The sequence below is a fragment of the Narcine bancroftii genome, chromosome 7 (genome assembly GCF_036971445.1).
Source record: "Narcine bancroftii isolate sNarBan1 chromosome 7, sNarBan1.hap1, whole genome shotgun sequence".
Lineage (NCBI taxonomy): Eukaryota > Metazoa > Chordata > Chondrichthyes > Torpediniformes > Narcinidae > Narcine > Narcine bancroftii.
Window position 1 is genome coordinate 211,194,870 of NC_091475.1, and position 24,887 is coordinate 211,219,756.

General features: G+C 50.0%; 1 protein-coding gene across 10 annotated transcripts in view; it reads right to left on the reverse strand.

The window, feature by feature from the left end:
* Positions 1 to 5,386: 5,386 nt before the first annotated feature.
* LOC138739667 (arf-GAP with Rho-GAP domain, ANK repeat and PH domain-containing protein 1-like) overlaps positions 5,387 to 24,887 on the reverse strand; it is a 200,240-nt gene continuing 180,739 nt past the window's right edge. For all 10 annotated transcript variants that reach the window (XM_069892186.1, XM_069892195.1, XM_069892196.1 and 7 more), the window contains 7 exons: positions 20,789 to 20,902; positions 18,560 to 18,696; positions 16,605 to 16,687; positions 12,528 to 12,581; positions 11,788 to 11,851; positions 10,439 to 10,594; positions 5,387 to 6,657 (listed from right to left, as the gene is read on the reverse strand). In XM_069892186.1, coding sequence (XP_069748287.1) covers positions 6,622 to 6,657; positions 10,439 to 10,594; positions 11,788 to 11,851; positions 12,528 to 12,581; positions 16,605 to 16,687; positions 18,560 to 18,696; positions 20,789 to 20,902 — 644 coding nt within the window. In that variant the 3' untranslated portion in view covers positions 5,387 to 6,621. The remainder of the gene's footprint in view (positions 6,658 to 10,438; positions 10,595 to 11,787; positions 11,852 to 12,527; positions 12,582 to 16,604; positions 16,688 to 18,559; positions 18,697 to 20,788; positions 20,903 to 24,887) is intronic.

Genomic DNA, 24,887 nt, shown 5'->3' on the forward strand with positions numbered 1-24,887 from the left:
AGGATATTACAGCAGTGCTGAGGCAAGATTGACTGGAGGGCTCGTCGAGGGAGGCAGTGTGGGTAGAGCTGAAAAATAAGAAAGGTGAGGTTACTATTATGGGGTATATTATAGGCCTCCAAATGGGGAAAGAGAACTGGAAGAGCAAATGTGCAAGGAAACAGGTGAGATATGCAGGAGAAATAGGGTGGTGTTGGTTGGGGATTTCAATTTTCTAAACATAGATTGGGAAGCGCAGTCAGTAAAAAGGCAGGATGGCTTAGTATTTATGCATTGTGTTCAGGATTGCTTTTTGCAGCAATATGTTGAGACGCCAACTAGAGGGGGAGTGGTGTTAGATCTGTTGTTTGGGAATGAAGGTGACGGAGGCAAAGTGTTGGAAAGAACTTCGGATCCAGTGATCATGGGTCCATTAGCTTTAGCTTAATGATGGAAAGGGATGTCGGGTCCAAGGTTGAAGGTCTTCGAGTGGGGGGAAGGACAGATTTGGAGAAATGAGAAGGGATTTGCAGAGAGTTGTGCGGGCTGATCTTTTTGCCAGAAAGGATGTAGAGGAAATTTGGGGGGCATTTAGGGGTAAGATTTTAAGAGTACAGGATCTTTATGTTCCAGTCAGGCCAAAGGGGAAGACTAAAGGTTCAAGGGAGCCGTGGTTTTCTGGTGAAATTAAGAAGTTGGTTTGGGACAAGAGGGAGGCCTATACCAAATATAAAAAACAAGGGATTGAGATGTATGGTCATTACTTAGATTGCAGGAAGAACCTTAAGAGGGAAATTAGAAAGGCAAAAAGGTATGAGGAGTCCATAGCTAATAAGACGAAGGTGAATCCTACAGTAAAAGGAGGGTTAAGGATAGAATAGGTCCACTGGATGATGGGAACGGTGAACTATGTGAGGAACCGTATGAGATGGGAGAAATATTGAACAATTTTTTCTCGTCTGTATTCACGAGGGAAAGGGACGTTGGGCTATACGAGATAAGAGAGACAAAGGGCTCAGTTATGGAAAGGATAGGGATTAGTAAAGCGAGGGTTTTGGAGCTTCTACGGTCAATTAAGGTGGATAAGTCTCCTGATGGGATTTTCCCCAGGACTTTAAGGGAGGTCAGGGAACAAATAGCGGGGGCAGTGACAGTGATTTTTCAAAGATCACTGGAGGAGGGGGTGGTACCACAGGATTGGAGGGTGCAAATGTTGTTCTGTTGTTCAAAAAAGGCAGTAGGCGTAGGCCAAGTAATTATCGGCCAGTAAGTTTGACCGGTGGTGGGGAAGGTTATGGAGGGTATTCTTCGAGATAGTATATACGCATATCTGGATAGACAGGGATTGATTAGGGGCACCCAGCATGGGTTTGTAAAAGGAAAGTCATGTTTGACAAATCTTATTGAGTTTTTTGAGGAAGTAACAGAAAAGGTGGATGAAGGTAGAGCAGTGGATGTGATCTATTTGGATTTTAGTAAGGGTTTTGATAAGGTTCCGCATGGAAGGTTAATAAGGAAGGTCCAGTCACTAGGAATTAGTAGAGAGATTGTGACATGGGTTCAGAGGAGGCTGGGAGATAGACAGCAGAGAGTCATGGCGGACAAGTGTCTGTCAGGTTGGAAGCCTGTGACGAGCGGGGTGCCTCAGGGATCGGTGCTGGATCCCTTGTTGTTTATCATTTATATTAATGATTTAGAGGAGGGTGTGGTTAACTGGGTAAGTAAATATGCGGAAGATACGAAAATAGGGGGAGTGGTGGATAGTGAAGTAGATTTTCTTGGATTACAGAAGGATTTGGTTTGTTTGGAAGTGGGCTAAAAGATGGCAGATGGAATTCAATGTAGACAAGTGTGAGGTGATGCATTTTGGTAAAAATAACCTGAATAGGACATTTACAGTTAAGGGGAGGGCATTGAGGCACACAGAGGAGCAAAGGGACCTGGGGGTTATGGTACAGAGTTCACTGAAGGTGGATTTCCATGTAGACAGGATGGTTAAGAAAGCATATGGTATCCTGGCCTTCATAAAACATAGTATAAAATATAGGAGCTGGGAAGTGATGTTCTGGTTGTAAAGGCATTGGTGAGGCCAGGTTTGGAGTACTGTGCTCAGTTCTGGTCTCCTAATTATAAAAAGGATATAGATAAGGTGGAGAGGGTGCAGAGAAGGTTTACAAGGATGTTGCCTGGCTTACAGCATCTAGATTACAGGGAGAGATTAAGGAAAATGGTATTTTATTCAGTAATGAAAATTATTAAAATTATGAAAGGAATAGATAAGACTAGACATAAACAGACTCTTTCCTCGAGGGCAGGGAAGGTTGGAACAAGAGATCATGAGTTAAGGGTAAGGGGGCAACACTTTAGGAGAAATATTAGAGGTGGCTTTTTCACTCAGTGAGTGGTGGCAGAATGGAATGAACTTTCGAATGAGATAGTTGCGTCAGGGTCCCTTCTGTCATTTAAGAGAAGGTTAGATGTGTACATAGAGGTGAGGGGGTTGGAGGGTTATGAGCGGAGAGTGGGAGATTTGAGCTAGTGGAGTTGTTCTAGTGAACCGGCGTGGACTCAAAAGGCCGACATGGCCTGTTTCCGCTCTGTAAATGGTTATATTTGGCCCATCGAGTCTGCTTCCCCTATTCCAATCATGGCTGACGTTTATTTCCTCTCAACCCCCATCCACCTCTTGACCTTTAACACCCTCACTGATCAAGGGTGGCAGGGTTAGCATGGCAGATCGCACAATGCTGTTACAGCACCAGCGACCCGGGTTTGAATCCAACCCTGTCTGTAAGGAGTTTGCACGTTCTCCCCACGTCGGCATGGGTTTTAAATTTAAAGGACCTATCAACCTTCACTTTAAACCTACTCAACGACTTGGCCTCCACTGATTCACCTCCCTCCGGCTGAAGAAACTTCCTATCTTCGTGCTAAAGGGACGTCCTTGTGTTCAGAGGCTGGGCCCTCTGATGCCAGACTCTCCCACCACTGGAAACATCTTCTCCACCTCCACTTGGCCTGATTCCATGAGATCCTCCCCGTCATCCTTCCAGACTCCAGCAAGGACAGGCCCAGAGCCATCAAACGCGCCTCATCCCCAGGATCATACCCATCAGCCTTCTTCTGGAACCCCCCAAATCCAGATCATCCTTAGATATGGGGCCCTAAATAGCTCCCAATACTCCAGACACCTTGTAAAACCTCAGCGTGGCATCCTTGCTTTAATCTTCCAGTCCTCTCGAAATGAATGCTAAAATTTAATTTGCCCTCCTTGCCACTGACTAGACCTGATCCTTTAGGGTCTCCCAAGTCCCTTTGGACCTCTGCTCTCTGAATTCTCTCCAAAAATAATCTACGCTTTTATTCCTCCTGCCAAAGAGTGTGGCCGCACACTTCCCGACACCCCCCTTCTCCCAACCTGTCCAAGTCCCCCCCACTGCGGAAGCCCCCCGCTCCCTCTATACTGTACACCGCCCCCCCACCTGCCTTGGGTCGACTCGGCCACAAAGCCATGGATTCCACCGCCTTAGCCCGCAAGAGCAGCGGACCCTGCCCCCCGACCCCCACCCCCCCGGTGGCCAAGAAAGGTCCCCCCCCCCCCGTATTGCCGCCCCACCTTGGCCTTCTGCCGGCGTTCTCCCCATGCCGTCAAGCCACGAGGCCCCCACCTTGTTGGGCAGCCTCACATGCAGCACCTCATCAAGCCCGAGGTTTGAACTAAGACACTCACGCTGCAATCAAGGAGAAAATGGCTGAGTGTGGCACCCAGATTTGGTATCCATGGCAACTGCTGCCGGTAGCCATGGCAACAACTTGCCCAAGGAGGTAAGGGTCAGGAGCATATTGTAATTTGCCCAGTTGCTTAAGAATGTCTTGCCTGCCAGAGATCACCATAACAACGGCCCAGGGTAGTAATCTTAACTCCACTGCTTCCCTGAGTGCACCGTTCGAGACAGAGGGCAGGTCACCCAGCCCCTCCTCACCCTCCCATCCAGATGTATCACTGTGTGGGACCGGAACTGCTCGGCCCAAGTCCGTAAGAGACTGCACAGTCACGGACATCCCCCCATCTTCATCTCCCCCTTCCCGCCGCCTCGGGAGATCCAGCAACACCTTGAAGGACATCACCCCCACCCCCCCAATCCCGTAATGGCGTTGAGAGGCCGCAAAGAAACAGGGCATTGGCACCAAATGTCTGGGCCCACTGAGTTAGTGGTTAGCGGGATCCTATCAGCGGCACCAGCGACCCGGGTTTGCATCTGGCACTGCCTGTAGAGGGGGTGCGTTCTCTCCGCGACCTGCCTGGGTTTTCCCCAGGTCTCCTCCCACCCTCCAAAATGTTCCAGGGGTTGTCGGTCAATTTAGGTGTAATTTCGCGCACAGCTTGAAGTGGCGGGAGTCGGCTTCCACCGTTCCGTAAACACAATTTCAAATTTAATTATCTGTGTTTGGTCCCCGAACTTTCCTATCGATGTACCTGTCTTTTATATGCTGTAATTGTCCCTCCCCACCTGCACCATTTCCTCTGGCAGCTCATTCCAAACACCCACCACCCTCTGTGTGATGAAGATCCCTTGTAAACCTTTCCCCTCTAATCTTAAACCTGTGCAGCCTCCAATTTTCCATTCCCCAATCCCGGAATCCACATGCGGGGCATTGATAAGGTACCCTTTGATTTCCCCCAATCTAAAGATGACCTTATTGATGCCCCACAAAATGTTATAAACCTCTCTGAAGTTCTCCCCCCAACCCACACTCCAGGGAGAAAAGTCCCAGTCTCTCCAACCTCTTCCTATAAACTCACCCCCTCCAGTCCTGGCGAATCTCCTGCACCCCTTCCAACTTAGCGACATCTTCCCTTGTGATCTTGGAGACTGGAGATCTGGGCTGTGCATCCTCGTCAAATGTTCTTATGGACTTTTATATTCTCTTTCGAGAGCTACACAGCCAGCGACAGCGACCCGGGTTTGAATCCGCCACTCTCTGCAAGGAGTTTGTGCATTCTCCCCATGTCTTTCAATTTAAATTTTAAATGTATTTTTAAATTTAGACATGGTGACAGGCCATTTCGGCCCACAAGCCTGTGGTGCCCAATTAACCTACACCCCCAGTACGCTTCAAACAGTGGGAGGAAACCCTGGGGGAAACCCGCGCAGACATGGGGAGAACGCAAACTCCTCACAGACAGCATGAGATTCGAACCCCCGGCCCCGATTGCCTGCGTTATAGAGGTGTTGTGCTAACTTCTACCCCAACCGTGCGGCCCTGTTACGCCAACCGTGTCAGCCTGTTACGCTAACCGTGCTGCCCTTGAGGCGATTTCCTTCGGGTGCTTCAGTTTCCTCCCACGTTCCAAAGATGTAGGTTTATTGGTCATGGGGTATTTTGGCAGTGCGGCCTCGTGGGCTGGAAGGATCAAAGGTTCCTTTTATTGTCACGTGATAATACATTAAAAATGCGTATTCAGAGCAAGCCAAGTCATTCATTTACTCGAGGTGCTTCAGCTTTTGTCTGACCTAAAGCAAAGAGTTGCCATGACCATTGCCCGGCTCCTCAACAAGAGGAGAAAGAGAAGCCAAAGAGAGTCCCTTCAGAGACCCTGAGTATCCATGGATTCCCCTCCAGCAATTCCCTCAGCCTCTGCAGCCGTGCAGATTCCCGTTCGATCCATTGGCCACCTGAGCTCCAGCTCTGAATCTCTGATCAGGAAGCCTTCAGTGCCCAAGGTCCCTTCTTGCCATCGGTGCCCTCTCCAATCCCGGTCCCAATACCTGGTTCCCACGAGCCCATGCAAGTCCCTTGATGATGACCCCTCTCACTGGTCCGTAGGGTCGATTCCTCTGCTCCTCCTTGTCTAGGGAATGGGGGGGGGTTGGGGTTCTGCTGCTCCCCCCAGAGCCTGCAACTCCTCGTGGCCGCTGCCGAGCACAGGCATCTTGGGATCTTGTTCCCATCTTGGGAACAAGCCTCTATGGTAGCAGAATTTTAAAATAAAACACCGTAGGTTCCTTCAAAAGGCCATTTAAACTCTATATGGAGCTGTTAGCTTTAGGACCGGGCAGTAGGGCCCAGCAGAGCAGTGCTGTATCTCCACTCCCCACTGTCTCGGGTCTGCACCAGGAAGGGCGCCTGATACCATGTTGTATCACCAAATTATATTAAAAACAGGCTGCAGAATGGTCCACCACCGACGGCAGAAATCGCCCTGCTTTTGCAGGGAGATGTCAGCATCTCGCTGATCAGGCACAGATACAATGTTCACTGTTGCTCCTTTCTCCCTGTCAACCTCACCCACACCACACACTCAAGACACAAACTCAGCTTGGCTTCCTCCCAATGTATTCACACACGCCTGACAACTTCACAGACCAGACCACTGCACGGTAGAAATGAAGGAATTAAATAAAGTGGTTCTCTGCTCGTTTGGAGAGTTTCAGAGAATGCAAAATATATACAGATCATATTAAAAATGAGTTTTACACAACGTTTTCAAATCTTTTAAATAACAAGGTTCTTCCTCCTTCTGATACCCTGTGTGATCTTCTCTCCGGTGTCAGTTCTACGGGCTTCCAAAACCCGGGGCTCCATGGTCTCCAACGTCCATCTCTACATTCTCCAGCCTTGGCAAGCAAGGCCCTCTGTTCAGTTTGTTCCATCTGCTCGAGACTCCTGGCTTTCCTGTCACACATAGAGATGGCCTGTGTCATTCAAAGCCTGTGTGGCTTGATAAGATTTCTTCCGCTGACTGAGGTGCGGTGGGGGAGACTGGTTCCCAGCCTGACTGCATGCACCAGCGTGCTGGAGAAACTCAGCAGGTCACGTAGTGCCCCAGGGGAAGTAAAAGGCGACCAAGATTGTGGGTCTGAGCCTTTTGCCAGGGACAACAGATACCATGTTGTATCATGTCGATACCATGTATGACGGATACCGTATATACACGTGTGATAGTCGATACCATGCAAAAACACCTGCCCACCAGTGAACCTGATATCAGCAGTGGGCAAGTCCTTGGCCAGATATACAAGTATTTGGATAGAAAGGGACTGAGTTTAATGTAGATAAGTGTGAGGTGCTTCATTTTGGGAAGAATAACCAAAACAGGACACATGTAGTGAAGGGGAGGGCATTGAGGAATGCTGAGGAACAGAGAGATCTTGGAATAACGGTTCCCATGTAGAAAGGGTGGTGAAGAAGGCTTTTGGTAGACTGGCCTTTATAAATCAAAGCATAGAATGTAGGAGCTAGGAGGTGATGTTGAGACTGTTCAAGGCATTGGTGAGGCCAAATTTGAAATATTGTGTGCAGTTCTGGTCTCCAAATTATAGGAAGGATATCAATAAGGTAGAGAGGGTGCAGGGAAGATTTACTAAAATGTTGCCTGGATTGCAGTATCTCGAATATGGAGAAAGATTGAGTAGACTGGGTCTTTATTCATTGGAGCGTAGAAGGTTGAGGGGGGATTTGATCGAGGTATATAAAATTATGAGGGGGAAAGATAGAGTAGATGTGAATAGGCTCTTCCCCTTGAGGGTAGGAGTGATTGGAACGAGGGGTCATGAGTTAAGGGTTGGGGGCAAAAGTTTAGAAGTAACGTGAGAGGGATCTTCTTCACTCAGAGAGCGGTGGCTGAGTGGAATGACCTTCCGGAAGAGGTGGTTGCAGCAGGGTCAATTCTGTCATTTAAGAGAAGGTTGGATGAGTGCAGGGATGTGAGGGGATTGGAGGGTTATGGACAGGGAGTGGGTTGGTGGGACTAGAGGAGTTCACTTAAATCAGTGCGAACTAGAGAGGCCAAGATGGCCTGTTTCCGTACTGAGTTGTTCAAGGAGGTTACCAGGAAAGTTGACAAAGTCTAAGAGTCTCTTCAATGTCCAATGTCACTATTGTTCCAGCCTCCACCACCACTCCTGCCAACACATTCCAGGCACCTGCAGCTCTTTGCGTAAAAAACTTACCCTTGACATCTCACTTGAACTTCCCTCCCTTCACTTTGTATACATGTCCTCTGGTGTTTGCTATTCATGCCGTGGGAAACAGGTGCTGGCCGTCCACACAATCTATCCCTCTCAGAATCTTGTAAACCCCTCTTAAGTCTCCTCTCATCCTTCTTTGCTCTGCTAACCTGGCCCCATAAGGGCACATTCTCCAATCCAGGCAACATCCTTGTAAATCTCCTCCTGAAACCTTTCTCATTTCTACAACTTCTCCTACATCAAATATTGAACATTCCAGTACAGTGCAGGCCCTTCGGCCCAAGATGCTGTGCTGACCTAGGTAAACTCTAATAATCTAGCCCTTCCCTCCCTCACACCCATAACCCTCTATTGTTCTTGCATCCATGTGCCTGTCTTACACCCATGTGGATGCTGTAGGGAGGGAGCAGAGGAGATTTACAAGGATTATGGCTGGATGCATATCTTAGACCAGTGATTCTCAACCTTTTTCTTCTCACTCACATCCCACTTTAAGTAATCCCTATCTCATTGGTGCTTAAGGTGGGATGTGGGTGGAAAGAAAAAGATTGAAAACCCCTGTTTTAATCGTCCCTCATGGACTCGTTATGTGCACGGTTTCAGAACTCCAAAGGAAATGGGCCAATGACCATTTTTCTCAAGCAAAATATTTCCGTAACAATTGGATCTAGAGCAGTGATTCTCAACCTTGCCTTCCCACTCACATCCCACCTTAAGCAATCCCTTACTGATCACAGAGCACCAATGGCAGAGGGAATACTTAGAGTGGGAAAGGAAGCTTGTGAACCACTGGTCTAACCTTTCCCTCTCTCACACTCATAACCCTCTCTTTTCTTGCATCCATGTGCCAATCTAACAGTTTTCTGTATGTCCTTGTTGTATTCGCCTCCACCACCATAGCATCTTGTATTCGCCCTCACCATTGTGTCCCCTCCCCCACAGATCCCTCTGGCAGGGGCCTGGTGGTCTGGGTGGGGACTGTCAATTCAACTGCCAGCACTGAGCACCCCCTCCCCCCACTTTTCCAAAAACTCTGCGACAACACTCCAAATCCATACTTTACAGGGAAGACATCATTGAGATGGGAATGGTGCAGTTGAGATTCACAAGGATGTGATCAGGGTTGGAGGGATTGAATTGCAAGGAGAGGCTAAATAAACTGGGACTTTTTTCCCTGGAGTGTAAGATCTTGAGGCTTGAAGACATAGCAGCAGAAAATTCAGCCCATCAAGTCTGCCCCGCCATTCAATCATGAACTGATCCATTCTCCCCACTGCCTGGCCTTCTCTCCTTAAACCTTTGATGCTCTGGCTAATCAAGAGCCTATCCATCTCTGTCTTTAATACACCCAGTGAATGACCCGGCCTCCATAACCACCTGTGGCAACAAATTCCACAGATTCACCTCATTCTGGCTGAAGAAATTCCTCCCCATCTCTGTTCTAAGCCGTCGCCCTTCAATCCTGAAGTTGTGCCCTCTTGTCCAAGACTCTCCCACCATGGGGAAACAACCTTTCTACATCTACTCTGTCCACACCTTTCACCATTCAAAATATTTCAAAGCGATTCCACCCCCCCCCCCCCCCCCACCGCCCTTCCAATCCTGCATATAGGATCTTTGCCCCACTACCATCAGAAAGGAGGTACAGGGGGCATCAAAATCAGGACTGCCAGGCTGGGGAATAGTTTCTTCCTGCAGACTGGAGGTTGAAGAACAGTGTCCTGTAACCTGTTCCAAAATATTTATTTTATATTATGTTTATGTCTATAAAATACAGGGAGATTTGATCAAGGTATTTAAAATGATGAGGGGGGTCAGACAGAGTAAATGTAGATGGCTAAATGATAAATGTAGTGGCTTTTACCACTAAGGGTGAGTGAGATACAAACCAGAGGACATGGGGTAAGAGTGAAAGGTTAGGAGAAACATGAGGGGGAACTTCTTCACACGGATACTGGTGAGGGTGTGGAACGAGCCGCCAGCTAAAGTGGCAAATATGGGCTCAATGTTAACATTTAACATAAGGTAATAAACTTGAACAAGTCCTGGCAACCTGTTCCTGTATAAAATATTTACCCAACATCTCTCCCTTTTCGAAAACACGTGTCCTGTGGAGTGTGAGGCTTTTACGCTGGGGTAAAGATTCTGACTGGCCACCCTAGTAATGCCTCTGCTGAGGTTATAAACCTCTATCAGGTTTCCCCACAGCCTATGAAGCTCCGGAGAAAAGAATTGACCTCTCCTCAAACCTCATACCTTCTAATCTAAGCAGTGTCATGGAGGGACTGAACTTTGGAAGGGACTGCAGACAATGTAAGCCCAGCTGAACCAATATTTTGTCCAACGAGACATCCCACTTTCCCCGGAAGGTGTGGCTCCCACCCTCCCCATCTTGTCAAGGGCAACTGGGGATGTGCGATAAATGCTGGTCTCTCTGGGCGTCGACTGCATCGTGGGGAAGGGAGGGAGACGTAGCAGGAACTCACAGAGAAGGTATCGGCAGCAAATGCGGCCACGCTGTTCCTCATCTCATTGGCGCTGCCCCGGAGCGGGATGAGGGAGATGTTTCCGAGCCGGGATTCCGAGGGCTGTTGGCAACTCGAGAGGTTCATGGAGCCCGAGGGCCAGATGTCTCCGTCGTGCTGAGGAGCAAGCAAGGAAAACGTTGTGGGTTTCAGCCACCAAAACCTTCCCGGCCCCTTTCCCTGCACCCAACTCCAACAGGGGTTACACTCCCCACCCCCCCCCCGTAACCAGCCTCAGTCCCTGCAAACAATTCCACCCCAAATCGTCCCCCACCCATCCAAACTGCCTCTACCCTGTACCCAATCCTAGACCAGATCACATCCCCTCCGAAAAGTCCCCACACCCAATCCGACCACAGATAACACCCCCTCCAAACTGACCCCACATCCAATCCCACCACAGATCACATACCCTTTGAACTGTCCCCACACCTAATCCCACCCCAGATCACACCCCCTCCAAACTGACCCCACTCCCTCATGACCTATCCCACCCAAGATTTTCTCCATGAAACAGACCCCTCCCCTCTCACCAACACCCAAACCCACCCCAAATCATATTGCCCTCTCTGAAACTGGACCCAACCTCTTTCCTCCAAGCCCTATTCCACACCCCCCACCTCCAAAACTGACCCTGACCCCTCCCAACTTCTCACAAACCCACTAGGGGGAACAATCCCCGCTCTCTGAAACGAGACTTTCCATACTGAATTCCACCAGGGCTCAACCCCACCCCCCCTTCTCCGAACCGGCCCCACTCTCACGCCAAACCCCACCAGGAGTGCTGGGTGCACTGGATTCAGGAGTAAAACGCAACTTGCCGGAGGACTAGAAGGTCGATCAGCATCCGTGGGAGAGTAAGATCGGTCAACTGGATTCTCGATGACGGGCTTTAGCTTGAAAGGTCCCAGCTTTCTCCCACGGGCACTGCTTGAACCGTGGAGTTCCTCCGGCAGGGTAGGCAATAGTCAGAATGTTTGGTAACTGGACTCACAAACAGGCTGGATGCAGATGGTCCAGGAGTCTGAGCTGTGGACAGTCACTCTCCAGTACAGGAGCCCACCAGTGAGAGCAGTGCCCCTCCTCAGACTGCCTGCACATGATTGTCACTGTGGGGGAGGAGAAGCTCTGTCCCACTTGCCCCCTTTGCACCTCCCCATCAATCTCCATACCCTTGGATAATAGACCTGGCATTCACACCACCCTTCCCACTAGAACCCATGTCCCCAGGTGTGCAGAAAAAATTCTGTTTGGAGAGAGTCAGGGTGCAGGAGGTGGTCAAGGGATTCGGAGGAGAGGAAATTTGTTACCTGCACGTAGAGGAATGTTGCAAGCCATTCTCTCTGCTCCATCTGTGTGTCACAGCACAGATACCTGAAACAAGCCACAGTGACTATCAGTGTCCTCAATGAGGGAGTTTGGCAGTTTAAGTTCAGTACAAGTCTGGGCTAGTGATAGCACAGGTAAGACACGGAGTGAAGTTCCCTCCACACCGTCCCATCACACATTCCCAGGGTCAGACACAGAGTGAAGCTCCCTCCACACTGTCCCATCACACACTCCCAGGATCAGACACACAGTGAAGCTCCCTCCACACTGCTCAATCACACAGTCCCGGGTTCAAACACATAGTGAAGCTCCCTCCACACCATCCCATCACACACTCCCGGTTTCAGACACAGAGTGAAGCTCCCTCCACACTGTCCCATCACACACTCCCGGGGTCAGACACAGAATGAAGCTCCCTCTGCACCGTCCCATCGTACACTCCTCGGTTCGGACACAGAGTGAAGCTCCCTCCGCACCGTCCCATCGTACACTCCTGGGTTCGGACACAGAGTGAAGCTCCCTCCGCACCGTCCCATCGTACACTCCTGGGTTCGGACACAGAGTGAAGCTACCTCCACACCGTCCCATCACAAATTCCTGGGGTTAGAGTGAAATGTTGTCTCCTCCATTACCTAGGATAGGGATTGATTTACAAGATGGGGTCTGTCAGACTCTATCCGAAGGACATGCTGAATTCTCCGAGATTCCTGACCCCACTTACCAATGTTGCTTCTCATGTCTTTCTTTGTTGTCATAAATAATGGTGAATCCCCAGCTGAAGGAAAGAGAGAGACACATCACTGCCAAATCGTGGCCCATTGGCACGGTACCAATCTGCCACATACTGTTCCTGCCATTGAGCATTGACTCTTGAGTGAGTCACACTTTTGGACCAACTCAGTGACCGAGTGAAACTCCCTCCACACTGTCCCATCACACACTCCTGGGGTTAGACACAGAGTGAAGCACCCTCCACACCGTCCCATCACACACTCCTGGGGTTAGACACAGAGTGAAGCTCCCTCCACACCGTCTCATCACACACTCCTGGGGTTAGACAGAGTAAAGCTCCCTCCACACCGTCCCATCACACACTCCTGGGGTTAGACACAGAGTGAAGCTCCCTCCACACCATCTCATCACACACTCCTGGGGTTAGACACAGAGTGAAGCTCCCTCCACACCATCTCATCACACACTCCTGGGGTTAGACACAGAGTGAAGCTCCCTCCACACCGTCCCATCACACACTCCTGGGGTTAGACACACAGTAAAGCTACCTCCATACCATTCCATCACACACTCCCGGGATCAGACACACAGTGAAGCTCCCTCCACACCATCCCACGCAAACTCCCAGGGTCAGACACAGAGTGAAGCTCTCTCCACACTGTCCCATCACAGACTCCCAGGATCAGACACAGAGTGAAGGTCCCTCCGCACCGGTCCATCACACACTCCTGGGGTTAGACACAGAGTGAAGCTCCCTCCACACCGTCCCATCACACACTCCTGGGGTTAGACACACAGTAAAGCTACCTCCATACCATCCCATCACACACTCCCGGGATCAGACACACAGTGAAGCTCCCTCCACACCATCCCACGCAAACTCCCAGGGTCAGACACAGAGTGAAGCTCTCTCCACACTGTCCCATCACACACTCCCAGGATCAGACACAGAGTGAAGGTCCCTCCGCACCGGTCCATCACACAGTCACAGGATCAGACACAGAGCCAAACTCCCTCCACACCGTCCCATCACACACTCCAGGGGTCAGATGGAGACATTCCGACCAAGTGCTACCCTGTCACAGGTCTGTCGCAGACTTCCCCAGTCTTCACGCCATCAAGGTCATCTACTTGTCGGTGTCTTAAGAAAGCAGCCTCTGTCATCAAGGACCCCCACCACCCAGGCCATGTCCCCTTCTCACAGCAACCATCAGGAAGGAGGTATAGGAGCCTGAAAACGAACACCCAGTGGCACAAAGACAGCTTCTTCCCCTCCGCCAGCAGATTTTGGAAAAGGCAACAAACCACAGACATGACCTCACTTTCTGTTCTTTTGCACTAAATATTTTCAATGTACAGTGAAACCTTGGTATCTGGCATCTATGCAGATTGGTAAATGCCTGATAAGTTAATTTTCTGGTTGCTTGAGATTGCATGTTGCATAATTGGTGAACTCACAAAAAGGCACCCCGGTATTTTCTACCTATTTATTTTCTGCAATTTTTTTTTGCCGGTTGAATAACAGGGATTTTATTGTAATTTTGTCCATAACGCTACTGCAAAATAAAAGATTCCATGACAATAAATTCTGATTCTGAGCCCAACTTGTATCTGCCGACCCCATGGAGACTCAGAGAGTGGTGGCTGAGTGGAAGAGGTGGTCGCAGCAGGGTCAATTCTGTCATTTAAGAAGAGGTTAGATGAGTACATGGATGTGAGGGGGTTAGAGGGTTATGGTCAAGGGAGCAGGTGGGTGGAACTAGTGGAGTTTCACATAAATCAGTGTGGACTAGAAGGGCCGAGATGGCCTGTTTCCGTACTGTAAATTGTTATATGGTTATATATGATTGCGCATGGGACCTGGAACTTCACAGTGTGCAGTTCCCTTCACCCAGCTGTGGGAAAGATGTCGCCCAATTACACTTAATTAGCCTACATTTCAAATGGTCGGAGGAAACCAGAGTCCCGAGAGAAAACCCATTCCTCAAATTCCTCTGCACTATAACACTCCCCAGATCCCTCTACTCCTCAACACTCCCCCAGATCCCTCTGCTCTACAACATTCCTCCAGATCCCTCTGCTCCACAACACTCCCCCAGATCCCTCTGCTCTACAACACTCCCCCAGATCCTTCAGCCCTGCAGCACTCCCCATATCCCTCTACTCCACAACACTTCCCCAGATCCCTCTACTCCACAACACTCCCCAGATCCCTCTACTCCTCAACACTCCCCAGATCCCTCTACTCTACAGCACTCCCCAGATCCCTCTACTCCACAACACTCCCCCAGATCTCTCTGCTCTACAACATTCCTCCAGATCCCTCTGCTCCACAACACTCCCCCAGATCCCTCTGCTCTACAACACTCCCCCAGATCCTTCAGCCCTGCAGCACTCCCCATATCCCTCTACTCCACAACACTCCCCCAGATCCCTCTACTCCACAACACTCCCCAGATCCATCTACTCCTCAACAATCCCCAGATCCCTCTACTCCACAACACTCCCCCAGATCCCTCTGCTCTACAACATTCCTCCAGATCCCTCTGCTCCACAACACTCCCCCATATCCCTCTGCTCTACAACACTCCCCCAGATCCTTCAGCCCTGCAGCACTCCCCATATCCCTCTACTCCACAACACTCCCCCAGATCCCTCTACTCCACAACACTCCCCCAGATCCCTCTACTCCACAACACTCCCCAGATCCCTCTACTCCACAACACTCCCCCAGATCCCTCTGCTCCTCAACACTCCCCAGATCCCTCTACTCCTCAACACTCCCCAGATCCCTCTACTCCACAACACTCCCCCAGATCCCTCTACTCCACAACACTCCCCAGATCCCTCTACTCCTCAACACTCCCCAGATCCCTCTACTCCACAACACTCCCCCAGATCCCTCTACTCCACAACACTCCCCAGATCCCTCTACTCCTCAACACTCCCCAGATCCCTCTACTCCACAACACTCCCCCAGATCCCTCTGCTCTACAACATTCCTCCAGATCCCTCTGCTCCACAACACTCCCCCAGATCCCTCTGCTCTACAACATTCCCCCAGATCCTTCAGCCCTGCAGCACTCCCCATATCCCTCTACTCCACAACACTCCCCCAGATCCCTCTACTCCACAACACTCCCCAGATCCCTCTACTCCTCAACACTCCCCAGATCCCTCTACTCCACAACACTCCCCCAGATCCCTCTGCTCTACAACATTCCTCCAGATCCCTCTGCTCCACAACACTCCCCCAGATCCCTCTGCTCTACAACATTCCCCCAGATCCTTCAGCCCTGCAGCACTCCCCATATCCCTCTACTCCACAACACTCCCCCAGATCCCTCTACTCTACAACACTCCCCCAGATCCCTCTACACAACACTCCCCAGATCCCTCTACTCCACAACACTCCCCAGATCCCTCTACTCCACAACACTCCCCCAGATCCCTCTACTCCACAACACTCCCCAGATCCCTCTACTCCACAACACTCCCCAGATCCCTCTACTCCACAACACTCCCCCAGAACCCTCTGCTCTACAACACTCCCCCAGATCCTTCAGCCCTGCAGCACTCCCCATATCCCTCTACTCCACAACACTCCCCCAGATCCCTCTACTCCACAACACTCCCCAGATCCCTCTACTCCACAACACTCCCCCAGATCCCTCTGCTCCACCACACTCCTCTGAACCACACCATTCAATGTGTTGGTCTTAACCATTTTAGACCTCCCCAATTCAGCACCTGACACTTAATTTTTTAAAAATGTCGAGCCACCGCGCTGTAACAGGCCCTTCCAGCTCACGTATCCGCGCTGCCCAATTACACCCATGTGAGAAATTAACTTAATCTCATGTCTTTGCAAACTCTATTTCTGGGTATTAAATTGCCCCAATCTTTTCTCTGCCCACTTGCCCAATCGATCAAGATCCTGCTGCAATTTCTTTGGCAACTGTCTTCACTGTCGGGGTAGAAATGAGCAGGGGCAGTAACGAGGTTTCGAACAGGCAATGCAGGTGAACACGGTCAGCCTCACTGTTACGGACAAAGTTGCTCTTACCACGTGGGTGGCTTCAGTTTTTTTTTCACTCCGAGGTAGACCTTCAGGCTCTTCATGGGCCATTCCTTGTCGGGCTTGTTACTCTGCAAGGCAACCAAAGCTCAGCCAGAGGGCACAAGAAAACAAGAGGCCCAATGACCCACAAAGGCTGCCCAACCACCCAGAGAGCCTCAACGACTCCTGGGGTAGACCCAATGACCCTGAGTTGGCCCTACGACCTCTGGGAAGCCACAATGACCCCCTGGGATGGCCCAATGACCCCGAGTTGGCCCTACGACCTCTGGGAAGCCACAATGACCCCCTGGGATGGCCCAATGACCCCGAGTTGGCCCTACGACCTCTGGGAAGCCACAATGACCCCCTGGGAAGGCCCAATGACCACAGATGGGCCCAACAACACCCAGGGCTGCTCTACCACCACGGTTAGGCCTAACAACCCCTGTCCCGAGGGAGGTCCAATGACCCCTGCCCCGAGGTAGGGCCAGTCATCCCTATGAAGGCCCAACAAACCAAGAATAGGCCCAACGACCCCTGGGAAGGCCCCACAACTCCGGAGTTGCCTGCTGAGTCAATGACCAACAGTTGACTGAACCCCTCCCTCATGCCTGTGCCCTCAGAGCAGTCGAGCATTGGAACAAGCCCTTCTACTTCCGCAAAAGCCTGAGGAAATTTCCCTCAACAACATAGACGGGGCACCACTGAATGCATCCTGTTGGGGTGTGTCACATCGTGGGAGGGGAACTGCTACACACAACACTGCAAGAGGGTTGTGAACGTGGTTCAGACCATTATTCACACCCCCTCCCCTCCGTATTCTCCATTACACACTCCCCCCTCATCTCCATACACTTCATCACATACCCCCCTCGCCTCCATCACACTCCCTTCCCGTCCATCACACATCCTCCCCTCCATTAACTCCATCACACACCCCCTCCCCTCCACTACACACTCCCTCCCCTCCATCACACACTCCCTCCCCTCCATTAACTCCAACACACTCCCCTCCCCTCCATCAACAATGTCACACACACCCCCTCCCCTCCATCAACTCCATCACACACTCCATGAACAACGGGTAATGAATAACACGTATTGATGACACGGGATTCACATTACGCTCGATGTCGCCGTTGTAGCGCTCTACATCCCACGTACATCCTATGTCGAGTTTGACTTTGCCAAGGCGGTGTTGCAAACCCCGCCTCCTTAATTACCACCCTTCTGGTTTTCTGTCTAAACGTGCTGTGTGATGCGGGTATTTGAATTTTGGTCGTTCCTGTTGGATCGGCCACTCCCAGGAGGTTGGGAAACATTTCAGCATGGAAATATCATGCAAATTCTGTGTAAAAAACTTTAATGCTGCCACGCAAGTTGATAGGATAGGAAAAGGGATAGCCAGTAAGTTGACAGATGATCTGAAGGTTGGAAGAGTTTTGCACCTATGATCAAGGTTGTCGTAGGTTACAACTGGATGTGGACAGGATGCAGAATTGGGCAGAGAAGTGGCAGATGGAGTTCAATCCAGATAAGTGTGAGGTGATGCATCTTGGAAGGTCAAACTTGAAGGCTGAGTACAGGGTTAACAGCGGGATTCTTCATGGAGTGGAAGCACACAGATGAAAGGAAAATAGAGAGTAATGGGGTAGGGAGGGTTTCGGTTTTTGTTGGGGGGGCTAGGTGGGTCACCAGGACATCATGGGCCAAAGGGCCGGTACTGGGCTGAGGTGTTCTACGTTATCTGTTGATCACAAACACCAGGGTTTCCAACCCCGGTTCATGCGGAATGCCACTGGCCAGGATAACAACCTTCCACAGGATTTGGTGATTCCCTCCCTCTCCAGATTGAGGTTTACCTCTGGAGGGAGCGAGCAGATTCCCCTTCCCCCACTCCGACACGCCTCCCCTCCCCTCGCTGTTCGCACCCACAACCACTACCCCCCAAGCTCACTCACCCGCACTTCCTTGAAGAGTCGGAGTGTCCCGTCGGTCAGCATGAAGTAACGGTCGTTGAAGCCCCCTATTCCCAGCCCCAGCTTCTTCTCCTCCCGAAACTTCGCCATTCCGTGCTTCTGATCTGCCACTTTACTGCCTGTGAGAGAGGGAGAGAGAGAGAAGTCCAAGGAATGGAGAGAGAATAGAGAGCAGGAGCATAATGGGAGAGCGATATCAGAAAAGGAAAGAGGGAGAAAGGAAAGGCAGAATGAAGAGAGAGAGAGAAGGAAGAGAGAGGGAGAAGGAAGAGAGAGGGAGAAGGAAGAGAGAGGGAGAAGGAAGAGAGAGGGAGCAGGAAGAGAGAGAGAGAAAACGAAGAGAGGGAGAACAAAGAAAGAGGGAGAACAAAGAAAGAGAGAGAACGAAGAAAGAGGATGAAGAGAGAGGGAGAACGAAGAGAGAGAGAGAACAAGAGAGAGGGAGAACAAAGAGAGAGGGAGGACAAAGAGAGGGAGAATGAAAAGAGAGATGGAAGAGAGAGGGAGATGGGAGAGGGAGAATGAAGAGAGAGGGAGAATGGAGAATGAAGAAAGAGGGAGAATGGAGAATGAAGAGAGAATGAAGAAAGATAGGGAAAATGAAGAGAGAGGATGAAGGAGAATGGAGGGAAAATGAAGAAAGGGAGAATGAAGAGAGGGAGAACGAAGAGAGGGAGAACGAAGAGAGGGAGAATGAAGAGAGAGAATGAAGAGAGGGAGAATGAAGAGTGGGAGAATGAAGAGAGAATAAAGAGAGAGGGAAAATGATGAAAGAGGAAGATCGAAGAGGGGAGAATGAAATGGAAAAGGAAGATTAAAATAAGAGGGGGTGCGAGAGAGAGAAATAAATAACAGAAAAATAAGGGAGAGAAAATAAGAGAGGAAATAGAACAAGGAAGGAGTGCAGTAGAGAACAGCATAGAATGGCCCATGTATCTGTGCTGAACACGATGCTCAAATCAAACCAAACCTCTGCTCCTCGCATCTGATATATATCCTGACATTCCCTGCCAGTGTTCATCGAGAAGCTTCTCATTTTCCCCACACACCTCCCTTAGTACTTAGCCCCTCCACCCCCATCCCTACCTTCAATGACATTTTCACTGCACAAACATAGAAAGGTGCCTACTCTACCGTTCAATCAGGCCAGAGGTGAGGGGGAGGGGGGGGATAGGGGCCTTAGAGGGAGAGGGTGGCAGGGGGAGAGAGGTAGTGAGGGGGAGAGGGAGCAGAGAGAGGGAAAGAGTGCAGCAGAGAATGGAAGAGGGGGAAGACAGAGGAGAGGGAAGAAAGGGAAAGGGGGAGAGGGGGAAGGGGAGATGGGAGAGGATGAGAGGAAAGAAAGGGGGAAGAGAGGGAGGGGGAAGAGGGAGAGGGTTGGGTTGTGGTTGGCATTCTGGAAATCTCTGTCCAAGAGGTTGGGGAAGCTCAGTTGCTGAGTAGGTTCAGGGGAGAGCTCAGGGAAACTTTGGGTGTGAAGCGATAGGAGAGGGGGAAGATCAACTATCCTCCCATTGGATGGAGGCCTGTGCCTCTAATCCAGATCCCACTCCCAGTTCGACAGCTGCTCCGGTCTCCCCAGATCATCATCCCACACCGGGAAACAAGGCACTTGGCTCAAGGACCAGCTACACGCCAACCCAGGTACATCAACATGGACCCTATCACCCACACCAACCCAGGTATATCAACAAGGTCCTCATTGCCCACGCCTACCCAGGTACATCAACATAGCCTCCATTGCCCATGCCAACCCAGATAAATCAACATGTTCCCCATCACCCACGCCTACCCAGGTACATCAACATGGTCTCCATCACCCACGCCTACCCAGGTACATCAACATGGTCCCTATCACCCATGCCTACCCAGGTACATCAACATAGTCTCCATTGCCCATGCCTACCCAGGTACCTTATCATGGTCCCCATCGCCCATGCCTACCCAGGTACATCAACATGGTCCGCATCACCCACGCCTACCCAGGTACATCAACATAGCCTCCATTGCCCACGCCTACCCAGGTACATCAACATGGTCCCTATCACCCACGCCTACCTAGGTACATCAACATGGTCCCTATCACCCATGCCTACCCAGGTACATCAACATGGTCCCCATCATCCATGCCTACCCAGGTACATCAACATAGTCTCCATTGCCCACGCCTACCCAGATACCTTAACATGGTCCCCATTTGCCCATGCCTACCCAGGTACATCAACATGGTCTCCATCGCCGTATTCTTTTTCACCACAATGTAGCTGTCAGCACCCAGCGAGTGTAGGATGGGTAACACCTTCTCCTTGTAATGGAGGGGACGCTCTGGAAGAGATCAGGACACAGTGAGAGGTAGAGAACTAGCACCTGTCTTGACACAGGATGTGAGCACTGGTGTTACTGGTTGGGGGGGGGGGGGTGCAGGAGGTGTGGACCGCACCGGGTGACCCCATCAGAGGGAGTGACACCAAAGTGACTGTCTACAAAATGTTTGTGCAGTGTTTCAGCAGAAATGTATTTTCTTTTATAAAAATATCCCCGTAGTTCGTTATAACATCAACAACATTTTTTGTGAGCCCAGTTTACATGTATCAATAAGCCTACAAGGCTAAAACTCGATGCTCATTTCCTTTTTGAACCTTCTAATGGGCTCCGGTCAGAGCCGTCATTGTTACCCAATGACAACGATCCTTTGAATTGTGCTTTCGTCTGCCTGCGAAACAAGCAAGCGCTATTGTTTTCGTTGCTGCTGGTGTTTTTATAATCACTGCTTTCATCAAATTTTCTGGTGTTTTTAGCGACAACAATGTGGTCATTAGTATTTGTAAACCTGTATCAATAATATTTTTGAGAAAGAAGTCGTAATTAAAGCTGGGGTCGGCAAACTGGGCTGTATTGACCCCTGGTGGTGTGGGGTGGGGGGGGGGGTCGATGGGACTATCCAAGTGGTCAACAAATGTCTAGGCTATAGAGAAGTTTATGATCGATAATATTTACTTATTTATTTTACATGCTTGGGGGCCGATGAAAGATCAAGGATTCCCTGAAGTGGTCAATGGTTTAAACTTTACCGACTCTTGAATTAAAGGAAAAGAAGGCGGGAAAAAATCAAGGAAAGGCTTCTGCTCAGTTACTAATTCCACGTAGAAAGATTGCTAGTTGCTAGTCTTGGGAAAGATTAGTTGAGTTACAGGGAAAGATTAAACAGGTTAGGACTATACTCCTTGGAACAAAGAAGAATGAGGGGGGACTTGATCGAGGTTTATAAGATTATGAGGGGTATAGACAGAGTAGATGTGAGTAGGACATTTCCACTTGGAGTGGGGGAGATCAATACGAGAGGTCATAGCTTTAGGCTGAAAGGGGAGGAGTATAAGGGGACATTCGGGGAGTTTTTCACTCCGAGAGCGGTGGGAGTGTGGAATGATGTAGTGAATGCAGATTCAATCTTGAGTTTCAAAAAATAAATTGGATCAATACATGGATGGGAGGGGTCTGGAGGGTTATGGGTCACTGGGACCAGCAAGTTTTATTGGTCGGCACAGACTGGAAGGGGTGAATGATCTGTTTTTCTGCGCTGTAACGTTCTATGGTTCTAATCTAAGAAATACTACATTTATACAACTATATTTATCACATATTATTCTATATTTTTACAACCATATATGGCGGGGTGGGGGGGGGGGGTGGCGGGTGAGTGACACCATGAGTTACCGTACTGGGTGACACTCATCCAAGTGATGCCACTGCTCGCGAGACAAGAGTCGGCCATTCGGCCCGCTGAGCCCCTGCTCTGCTGTTCAGTAAGCTCACAGCTGATCTGGCCGTGGACACGGCTCTGCGGGCTTTGTGGCTGCCCCTTTCAATTCCCCACCCCATCCCCCCTGCCGACATGTCTGCCCACGGTCACGTGCACTCCCAGACTGAGACCACCCACAAATTGGAGGAACAACACCTCATCTTCCAACTGGGCCCCCTCCAACCAAATGGCATTAATATGGACTGCTCTGACTTCCGTTAAACCCCACCCCCCCACCCCCACTTCTTCCTCTGTCACCTTTCCCCAGTCTCCTTTCACAGAAGCATGATCAATTCTACCTAGTCCCTTATCACATCCAATGAACACCTTCTGTTGGTCTGGATTCCTCCCCCATTGTCTGAATTCTGAGACTTTCTGCGATTTCCTGTTTCTGGCTCATTCCTGGCTCAGGCCCGAAACGTCGGCAACATATCCTTGTCTCCTATGTACGCTGAAAAGACTGGCTGAGTTCCTCCAGCATTTCAGCGTTTTTCACTCAACTCCAGTTACTTGCCTTTTCCCCCAAAACCCTTAATTCCCCTACTATACAAACATCTGTCTCTCTGTGTCTTAAATACATTTAATGAGGCACCTTGTGGCAGAGAATCCCATGGATACACCACTCTCTGGGAGAATTCCTCGTATCCATCCTAAATTTACTCCCCCAAGTCTTGAGGCAGTGTCCTCTAGTTCTATCAGATCCCCTCTCGTTCTTCGAAATCCCAGCGAGTACAATCCCAGAAGACCAACCCCCCTCATGGCTGGAATCAACCTGGTGAACGTCCTCGGCACCAGCTCCAAAGTCAGTAGGGAGGCCAGAAATGCACGCAGTGCTCCAGGTGCAGGCAGCATTAACCTCGCTGCTCTTCAATTAAATCCCCACAGCAATGAAGGCCAACGTTCCACTTCCCTTCTTGATCTCCTGCTGCACCTGCAAACCAACCTCCTACAATTCATGCACAGGCACTCCCAGGTTGCCCCTGTGCAGCAGAAGCCTGCAACCTTTCGCCACATCTGACCCTCTATTTTTCATTCCAAAATGGACAACCACACATTTACCCACATTGTACTCCATTTGCCAGACCCTTGTCCTCTCACTTAAGCTATCGCTAATTCTCTACAGACTCTCTGCACAATTTCCTTTACCAGTTGATTTAGTGTCATCCCACTACACCCTGTCCTCTCTTCCACAGAACATTACAGAATGGAAACATGCTCCCTCGGCCCTTCTATTCCGTGCCAACCCAATTTTTGGCCTAGTCCCACTGACCTGCACCCAGTCTGCAGCCCTCCATACTTCTTCCATCCACAGACCTGTCCAAATTCCTCTTAAATGTTAAAATTAAGCCCATTCACCACTTCAACTGGCTGCTCATTCCATACTCAAAACACCCTCTATGTGAAGAAATTACCCCTCATGCTCAGCCTAAACTTTCCCCTTTCACCCTTAAACCATGTCCCCCGGTTTGTATCTCACCTACCCTCAATGGAAAAAGCCGATCTACATTTACTCTGTCCCCCTTATAATTTTAAATACCTCAATCAAATCTCCCCTCATTCTTCTGTGCTCCAGGGAATAAAGTCCTAACCTGTTTAACTTTTCCCTGTAACTCAGTTCCTGACATCCCGGCAACACTCTAGTAAATCTTCTCTGCACTCTTTCAATCTTACTGATATCTTTCCTGTAGTTCAGTGACTAAAACTGCACACAATCCTCCAAATTTGTATTCCCAGATCCCTCTGTTCTACCGCACTCTTACCAATTCGTTTATGGACATTGTGTACAGCTGCAGCTTTGGGCGAATGTGAGACCAAATTGTGGAAGTCCCACGGGAACCCAGCATGGACAAGAGGAGGCTCAGCCATCTGTGCTGTATAATTATAGACTCTCCCCACTGTCCCCACTACATTTAGACATACAGAATGGTGACAGGGCATTTTGGCCCACAAGTCCCTGCCGCCCAACTTGCACCCAATTAACGTACGCCCCCGGTACGTTTCAAACAGTGGACCCCTCGAGGAAAACATACACAGACACAGGGAGGACTCCATATAGACAACATGGGATTCAAACCCTCATGCCAGATCTTTGGCGCTATAAAGGCATGGTGCTAACCGCTACGCCAACCATCCCGCCCTCCTTGGTAGTCACATTTGTACTAAGGTAAATAATTTTTTTGTGCATTGAATGTCTGGGTAGGCTCGATGGGCTGAGTCTGGGTTGAGATTGGGCAGAGTTGAGCTGGCAGCTCCAACCGTGACATCATGTTTGCAGAGGACACGACAGTCGTTGGCCTCTTCAGCAACAATGATGAGTCGCTCTACAGAGAAGAGGGAAAATCTCACGAAATAGTGCGAAGGTAACAACCTGAGTCTCAAAGTGGACAAGATGAAGGAGATGATCGTGGACTTCAGGAGGACCCCCAGGAACGACCAGCCTCCACTACACATCAACAACTCTCTAGAGGAAAGAGTGGAGAGCACCAAATTCCTCAGAATCCACTTTAACTA